At 60.4% G+C, this 8,428-nt stretch overlaps 1 protein-coding gene across 1 annotated transcript in view; it reads right to left on the bottom strand.

Annotated features, from left to right (window-relative positions):
* Nucleotides 1-3,216: 3,216 nt before the first annotated feature.
* The window catches only part of IL4R (interleukin 4 receptor), a 32,921-nt gene continuing 27,709 nt past the window's right edge, over nucleotides 3,217-8,428 (bottom strand). The window contains exons 8-10 of the mRNA XM_012780110.2: nucleotides 7,091-7,169; nucleotides 6,534-6,583; nucleotides 3,217-5,727 (exon numbers count right to left, since the gene is read on the bottom strand). Of these exons, the coding sequence (XP_012635564.2) occupies nucleotides 4,200-5,727; nucleotides 6,534-6,583; nucleotides 7,091-7,169 (1,657 nt within the window). The 3' untranslated portion in view covers nucleotides 3,217-4,199. The remainder of the gene's footprint in view (nucleotides 5,728-6,533; nucleotides 6,584-7,090; nucleotides 7,170-8,428) is intronic.

Here is an 8,428-nt window from a genome sequence, read left to right as displayed (position 1 = left end):
TAACCAAAGGGAGCTTCGTGATGGCGGAACTCGTGGAGGTTCCCGCAGGGTGGTGCACCTGGGGAGGGCGTGGGAGCTCCTCGCCCCTCCCACATACCTCGTCCTGCGCATCAGTATTCTTTGTAAAATCCTTCATAATAAACCAGCAAATGATCGTGATACCTGGCGAAGACAAGGGAGCCTTCTCCTCTTAGGACTACTGACTTGGCACCAGTGAGGAGCCGTTGGGTTCTACGGTGTCCTACAGACAGCTCTAGACTGGCCAGTCACGGGCCGCTGTGTTTGTGGACGGCAGTTCCAGCGTGACTGGACAGCATCCCATACGGAAAGATGCCGCTGTGATTAAAGAACGGCTAGTTTATGAAGCAACGTGGGAAACTCCTAATGAGCCAATGTTAAGTGAAAAAAAAAAAAGCAAACTACAGAAGCACATGCCTAACTCCTCAAGAAAAAAAAAAAAATTAAGCATAGAATTACCATAGGATCTCACGGTTTGGGTATATACCCAAGAGAATTGAAAGCAAGGACTTCAACAGGTATGTGTACACCCACGTTCACAGTGGCATTATTCACAAGAGCCAAAAGGTGGAAGCAACCTGAGTGTCCATCAACGTGTGAATGGATGAACACAACAAAACATGTACACAATGGAATATTCCACCTTGAAAAGGAAGGAGATTCTGTTGCTTACCACCAGCTGGCTGACCCTCAAGACATCGTGCTAAATCAAACAAGCTCGTCATAAAAGGACAAATACTGTAGGATTCCGCTTGTCGAATTCAGAGACAGAAAGTAGAGCAGCTGCCAGGGGCTTCCAAGAAAGGGGAGGAGGGAGTTAGTGTTTAATGGGTAAAGAATTTCAATTTTGCGACGTGAAAAAACATTTCTGGGGATGGGTGGTGGTGCTATGATTATACAACAGTACGAATGTTCTCAATGCCCATAAAAATGCCTAAAATGGTAAATTTAGGTTATATGCATTGTACAATTAAAGCATGAAAAGATTGAAAAATTTAAAACAAGATTAACCACAGGCAGCAGCAGCCATTTGAGACCCTGTCAGGGAGGCTTGGAGGAGGAAGCCCAGAGCAGAGTCAGGGCTGAGCGTTCCAGATTTCCAAGCTGTCTGTGCCTTTTCATTCTTCCTCCTGTGCCCACCCAGGCTGGGGGAAACCCAAGCGATGATGATGAAGACGCTGCTAACAGAGACCGGCGTCAGGATGGCCCCACGATGCAGGTTTCCTCTTTCCCATTTCACAAATGAGGAAACGGAGGCACAGGCAAGACAACAGGGACACGGAGGACCAGAGCAGTCTGGGCTTTGCAGCCCACAGACCCCTGGGGCTTCTTGAGGAATTTGGACACTAGCGCATGGAGGCCCGGGACCAGATTGTAAGGCGGTTTTTAAAAAGTCCTATGTCACGAACATTCCAAGAAAGGCCCTGGCAGCCAACCGTTCCCTGGGGCGAAATTAGCTCACTCCCGGTGCTAGTCCTTTGCTCCCCGGTGAGAGGGGCAGCCACGGCGACTTTAGCCATCTCAGTTGTCGTCACTTCTGCAAGGCGGCTAGAGTCCCATTGGGAGGAGCACTTCCAAGTGGCTCCACTTCCTCTCCTTGGCCTGTGCTCGTGGGCGGGTTATGTTTTGGGACTGGGGAGATTGATGCAAGACTGGTTTTTTCATGGACCAGCTTTCTCAGGGGGTGGAGCTAATGTGCCTTTCAGCCAAAATACAAATTCCCCACTCTGGCCCTTGTCACGCCCCAACCTTACCTCCCAACACTGTCCCTGGCTCACTCCGCTGTATCTGATCTTTCTGTACTGTGATCACGACAAACTCCTTGTGCCTCGGGACCTTTGCACTTGCTCTGCCTTCTGCCCGGGTTGCTCGTCTCCCAGTTCAACCTGGCTTCATCCAGTCCCTGAGGGCTCAGCTCAGATGTCACCTCCTCAAGGATCTCCCAGAGCACTGTAAGCTCCTCCGCCTCAGATCTGTTTGCTTTCTTCATAGCACGCTTCAGTGTTTGCGACTGCTCCTTCGGCTGTTTGATGTCTGTCTCCCTGGCTGACGGGAGGGGAGGGGCCTCACTCGTCTCACTCCCCAGCCCCAGCACAGTGCCTGCCTGGCGCGCAGTGGGCGCTCGGTAAATGCTGGTGGGATTTGGGGCCTCTCTGCTTCCTCCCTCCCTACAGCAAGTGGGAGAAGCAGAAAGGGTGGCGGGCAGTCTTTCTCCAGCTTCCCTGAGCCTGGGAGGGCGGGTTTAGGTCCTGGTAGGGGGTGGGAGGTGTCTGTGCCTAGCCGTCCATTCCAGCGTCCCCACACCCAGCCAGTTCAGGAACACGAGCCGCAGCATAACAACTCGAGTTTCCTTCTTGTAAGATCCCAGGGGGAGAGCAAGGAGCCTCGCCTCCACTGTGTGCACATCGCTATCCTTCCCTAGAGCTGCTTCCCGCCTGTGAACCGCGTGACGTGGGCAGATGAAGGGATCAGTCTGGGCTCCGCACGAAGGAGCACTTCTAACAAACCTCAGGCTGCCTGTGAGCTAGTGAGCTCCCCATCACCTCCGTCCGGTGCACGATGTCGGATCTCCGAGCAGGAAGGAACCTCAGACGGCCAAGCTTCTCAGGTGTGGGGGTCGGGGCAGCTACCCAGAGACACAGCGTGACCAGAGACGGAGGCGTTAGGAGGCCCTGCCTGCCCATCTGAGCCACCCCACCCCTCCGTCTGCCTGGGACGCGGAGCTCGCCGTCCCCCCCCCCCCCAGCGCCTGGAGGAGGGAGACGCCACCTGGACTCAGCTCTGGGCCCGCCACCCAGCAGCTCTGTGGCCTTGGCAAGGTGTAGCAGCCGCTGCCCTGCCCGTCCATGTCCCTGTGGCATGCCAGTCTCCTCCAACACTTCCGACTCTCAGTCCAAGGACTTTTCTCCCCGAGCGGCTGGCAGTGCTGGGAAATGGACGCTTCGGAAGCAGCCCCCGACCGGCACCCAGCTCCCTGCCCTTTGCGGGGACAGCTCTGGGCAAGCGCTGTGCACAGAGCCCCAGGGTCCCTCAGGGATAAGCGCCAGGTGCCCGCACTGGTGCCCGCGCCTCCCCCGGCCCTCTTCCCCTCCCCTAGCGGGGTTTCCGCGGTCACCTCCTCCATCAACCCACGAGCCTCTTGTGCCCCGACTGCTCCTGACGGGAGGATGCGCGCAGTTAACGAAGCACTCACAACAGTGCCCCGCAGTATGTTTATTTAATAAACAAAAAAATGTAGAGATAAAGAACCTTTATACAAAACTCCACTCCCTCCTGTCCCACCCTCCTCCACAGAGACCAGGTGAAAGACGACCTTCTGGACGCACAGACTCCCGGCCCGAGGCGCCCACGCCTTCCCCAGCACGCACTGGCCGACGCAGGGCGGCGGTGCCCGGTGTCTGCCTTCCGGGCGTGCTCTCGCGACACGAACCACTTCCTTATGGCTCCTTCTGGCTGCCCACAATGGCGTCCGCTGAGACTGGCCATGGGGAAGCTGGGCTCGTGCGTTCGGGGATCCCGGGCACAGCAGAAGCCCCCGGCCTTACGGCTGTGCGTGGACGCCCGGCAGCAGACTGCCGCTGCTTTGGTAACGGCAATTGTTCACGTCCTCTGTTGCCCTCACTTGACTGAACACCCCGACAGCCCAGATCCTGCCTCCAGCACCAACCCGAGGAAGCTGCCTTGGGCGGATGGGCACCCTCCCTGAACTTCCACTCCCCAAGGACGCCACGTCAGTCCCTGGTGGCTTCGCTGCCTTGTGGGCTCAGCTCCCAGCTCAGCGAGATGGAGGCTGGCGAGGGACGTGGGCGATGGCGGTTTGGTGGACAAAGCACGCCTCGGGCAGGGAGGACAGGGACAGTCCGCTGCAGGGGCTGTGGGTGGAGCTGCCAACAACCCATTCGCAAGTTGAGGTGCCCGGGGACCTCCTGACCCCTGTCCACGCCTGCCGTGGGCACAGCTGCCCACTGCCCTCCCCGCCCACAGGTGTGGCGAGGCCGGGCCAATGCTGGGGGAAGGGTCCAGTCTCTGGCCCCCGTGTCAGGCCGTCACACCTCCATACTGTGGCTCTTAGAGCGTTCTGGAAACCTGCCAGCCTCGCTGCCTTCCAGGAGGAGACATCTCCTGCGCCTGAAGACGTCCCGGTCCTCACCTGCAGACCTCGGCAACGGGAGGGCACCCACCTAGGAAACCCCCATGCAGGGGGGCTCTGTGAACACCAGGTTCGTGATTTTGGGGGTCTGGCTTGAGCCCTGAGCACTGCTGGGGGCAGGATGGAGGGACAGTGAGGACTTACCCTCCTCTGAGACACCCAAGGGCACCAGGGAGGCCAGAGAGCGGCTGGCCTCCAGGGGAACCCCACCTGCAGAGGGGCCCGGGACCTCCTGGGGGCTCCCTGGGGGCGAGGACCTGTCCCCACAGCAGCAGCCGCAGCAGGGGCTGGCCACGGCATGGGCCTGGCCGCCCTCCTCCTGGCCGTGACACTGCTTCAGGTGGCCACACAGGTGGCAGGTGAGGGCCGAGTAGACGATGCCGCTGCCCAGGTCGTCGCCGAGGGGGTCTGTGTCCTGCTCCAGGGGGAGCGGGGGCTTCTGCCTGTCCCCGCTCTTTGCGCCCGGCTCCAGACCGAGGAGCCCCGGGTAGCTGCTGGGGAGGAGCGTGCTCTTCGGGCTGCCAGGAGGCTCCACGTCCAGTCCAAAGGTGAACAGGGGCATGGGGACTGGGGCAGGGGCCCCAGGACAGCCGGGAACGAGCTTCTCGAAGGGCCTGTAGCCCCCCTGCCCACTGCTGGCCTCGAGTCCAGACGCAGCACTGCTGGTGAGCAGGCTGGAGAAGGCCTTGTACCCGGCCTCTCCCGGGGGGCCCAAGCCCGCCACCCCCCTGTCCTGGGTGCCGCCCTGCTCCGCCGCCTGCGCGAACTCCCGATAGCCACTGCTGACGGCGGGGGCGGGGGCCGAGGCCGCCCCGTGCTGCAGGACGCTCCGGCGGAGGATCTGCTCCCAGGATTCTGGCTCGGGCGGGAGCCCGCCGGGTGGCTCAGAGGGCTGGGGGACACGGAGGATGCTGGGCTCCACCTGCCCCGGGTGCCCGGCCAGCTGCGGGTCTGCGTCAGGTTCGCTAGGACTTGGGGACGGGCTCAGGGAGCTGCCGAAGCTGCGGTAAGCGGGGTTGTCCGCAATGACAACCGGCATCCGTGTGTGAGCCTGGCTGGCCACAGGGTGTGGCTGCAGGTTGCAAGGCTGCTCCTCGCCCCAGGAAGGCGTCTCCCCGAGCTCCGCCCCGGGCGTCTGAGCACTCTCGCTTCCCAAAGGGGGAGGCAGGCACGGCTCCCCCAGGCCCTGCTGGCCAGAGGCCCCCTCCTCACCCCCGAGCAGGTCCAGGAACAGGCTCTCTGTCAGCCGGGCCGCGATGCCCTCCCTGCCCTCCTGGAAGCCACCCCCGCTGCTCTCCGGCGACGTGCAGAAGCTCCCTTTGTCTTCCTCCACCTCCTCCTCCTTGCTGTCCACCGGGGCCTCGGACACCTCCACGCACGGCACCACGCAGATGCTCTCTGGCCAGAGCACCGTCCTGCTGACCTCCACGGGCTGCCACACTGCCTTCCCAGGGCCCGGCAAAGGCTCCTTTCGGGCAGCCTTGGGGGAATCCTCCTCCCTTTTCATGCCGTTCTCCAGCAAACAGGGCAGGAGCTTGGTAAGACAAGTCTTCCAGTGTCTGCAAAAGCAAACAAAAGTTTGGTCAGGGTTCAGTTTTGACACTTGAAAAACTCCTACTCATCCTTCAAAGCCCAGCTTGAGATCACCCTATACCAATGTCTATCTATTGCAGACGTGCCTCCTGGCTTTATAATCAATAATCTATCAGTCTATCTTCATTGCTTGACTGGGAACTCCTTGAGGACTGGATCTGTGTCTTACTTTGGGATTTCTGGAACCCAGCGCATGGCCTGCCACCAGATTCAAACTCAGTGTATCGAATAAGGACGCATCTTTATCAGGGATGGTGATATTTAAAAGCAACATCATGCCATAAGCCACAACCAGGTAGCACGGATGTGGGGTCCTAGGGCTGAAGGAGGGTCCCAGAGCCCCGTGCTGTGCCACGTGTAAACCCCTTAATTACGGGACTGTGTGGGTCCAGGAGGCCAAGGCAGGTGCCAAGGAGGCCAGAGTGGTGTTGGCACACTGGAGGGTTCTGGACGGTGGCTGCTTGCCAATGAGCATACAGTTAGGTCCATATTTTAACAGCTGGCAGAGCTGCCCTGTTGTTAGCTGCACCGGCCTTGCTCAGGCTGGGCGGGCACTCCCAAGGGCGTTCGCCCGTGTCCCGCCCGCCAGTGAAAGGCAGGGGCTCAGCCGGCAGCCCACCTCCCCACATCATCCCCTCCCGCCACCCCTCGAAGCCCAATGTCACAGGACAACGGCCAAATGCCAGGGAGGAGGAGGCAGAGAGGGCGGGGCTGGGGGGGCCCATCTCCCCAGTTCTGTCGTGCAGGCTGTGACCGAAGTTCAGATACGTACGGGCACTTGGCTGGCTCCTGGCCTCGGGACCGCCTCTCCCACGGCGACACCTGAAACGCAGAGACAGCAGCAGGTGACACAGAGCAAAGCGGCCCTCCGGCCCGGCCAGGCGCGGCCGTGCTCAGGAAGCGTTTGCCGGGGACCGGCCACAGGTCTCGCTGACACCACGCAGGTCTGAGGTCCAGACAGGTCGCTCACACTCTCGGAGCCCCAGTTTCCAGGGATAATCAACAACACCGTGCTAATGTTAACATTCGCTGTGGCCGATGGCAACGACGGGCGCCGTGCTCTGCGGCTGCTCCCACCGCTTGGCTCTCACCCGGCCATGGGACTTGCGTCGACCAGTGGAGAGCCGTGGAGGTGACAGCGAGCCAGATCTGGGCCTAGGCCTCAAGAGACCTTGCGACTCCCCACCCTTGAGAACTGGACACCCCAGGAACAGGCCTGGGCCGGCCTGCCGGAGAGCAACCTTTGCCGTTCCGGAAGCCAGTGAACGCCCCCCATACCCCCATGCTCCGGAGCACATCGCACAGCGCCCGGCCCGCACGCCCTCCTACCTGCGCATCTTGGATGATGATCGCCATGAGCGGGCTGTGCGCTGGGTTGGGAATCTGGTCCCACCATTCCTTCTTAATCCTGAGAAACAAAAGGCAAAGGTGTTGGTCTCCGAGGTAGCTACGGGTTAACGATCTTCCCATAAAAACTGTCATTGTCATTAGCACTGATTAGGCGCCAGAGGCCATGCCGACGAGCTTTGCACGACGACGAACCACTGAATCCTCACGCTAACCTGGGGAAATGGATTCCATTGCTAGCCCCATTCTACAGACGAGGAGACTGAGGCCCCAAGAGGTGAAGGGACAGCTGGCAGGTGGCAGAGCCAGGTTCGCACCCCAGCATTCTGCTACACAGGGGGAGCTCCCGATGAGGCCACCTCTGTCCCCAGTGGGAGGGAGGCTCCAGGTCATGAGAGAGGCTCAAACTGCAGGGAGAAAGTTCTGGGTTTCCCCCTGACAATTCCCTCTGTGCGGCAGCTGAGGACAAACTCCCAGGGACAGGCCTAGGATGGCCTGAGGATCAGGGACCCACAGAGAAACAGACTCCTCCTGTCTTCCTGGGCCCCCCGGAGCCACAGTGCACCATCGCTGGGAGGGAAGGTCCCAGACGGCCGCGGGTAGCCTCCACCACTTTGCTGGTCCACACATATTTACTGAGCACCTACTATGTTCCGCTCACTGTGCCAGGCCCTGGGGCCACAGCAGCGAACAAGACAAAGGTCCCTGCCCTTGTGGAGCCAACCCTGAAGAGGGGGGAGACGGATGACTGACACAGAAACGACCGCATGAGGTCACTCGTCATGGCAATAAGTGCCATGAGTAAAGACGAAGGGGTGGAGAGGGATGGGGTGTGACCAGGGAAAGCCACTGCCCCTGCCCCCAACCCTTTACTGTGGTCCGGCCCCTTACGGCTGGTGAAGCGTGTTCTCATGGGGACTTTCAACCAGCCGGGGAGGGGGCCGGGGCTCCGGGTTTCAGCAACTTGCCAGTCACCAGCTACCAAGCACCAAGGCCAGGACTCAAACCCAGGCCTCCTGACTCCACCGGGGCGACTGTCTTGGGTTCCTCTGGCTCCTGCCACTGGCCCCGAGTGCCTGATTCAGAGCCCAGGCAACTGGGGTGACAAGGGGACACGGCACAACTCCATCTCCCTGGGCCCAAGGGAGGGCCCTTCCCCCAACTCCCCCCCCCAGCTCACTGTCCCTAATCGGGGCCCAGCTCAAACTCTCCTCCCTCCGAGAGGCCTGCCCTGGCCTCCCTCCAGAGAGCCTTCCGGAACCTCTCTCCTCCCCTTCGCCCTGGTCTGTGTCCTCTGGAGCACAGGCCGCTGTGCAAAAC

The sequence above is a fragment of the Microcebus murinus genome, chromosome 19 (assembly GCF_040939455.1).
Source record: "Microcebus murinus isolate Inina chromosome 19, M.murinus_Inina_mat1.0, whole genome shotgun sequence".
Lineage (NCBI taxonomy): Eukaryota > Metazoa > Chordata > Mammalia > Primates > Cheirogaleidae > Microcebus > Microcebus murinus.
The sequence above is the reverse complement of the archived record's forward strand: the minus strand, read 5'-3'. Positions and strand labels throughout refer to the sequence as shown.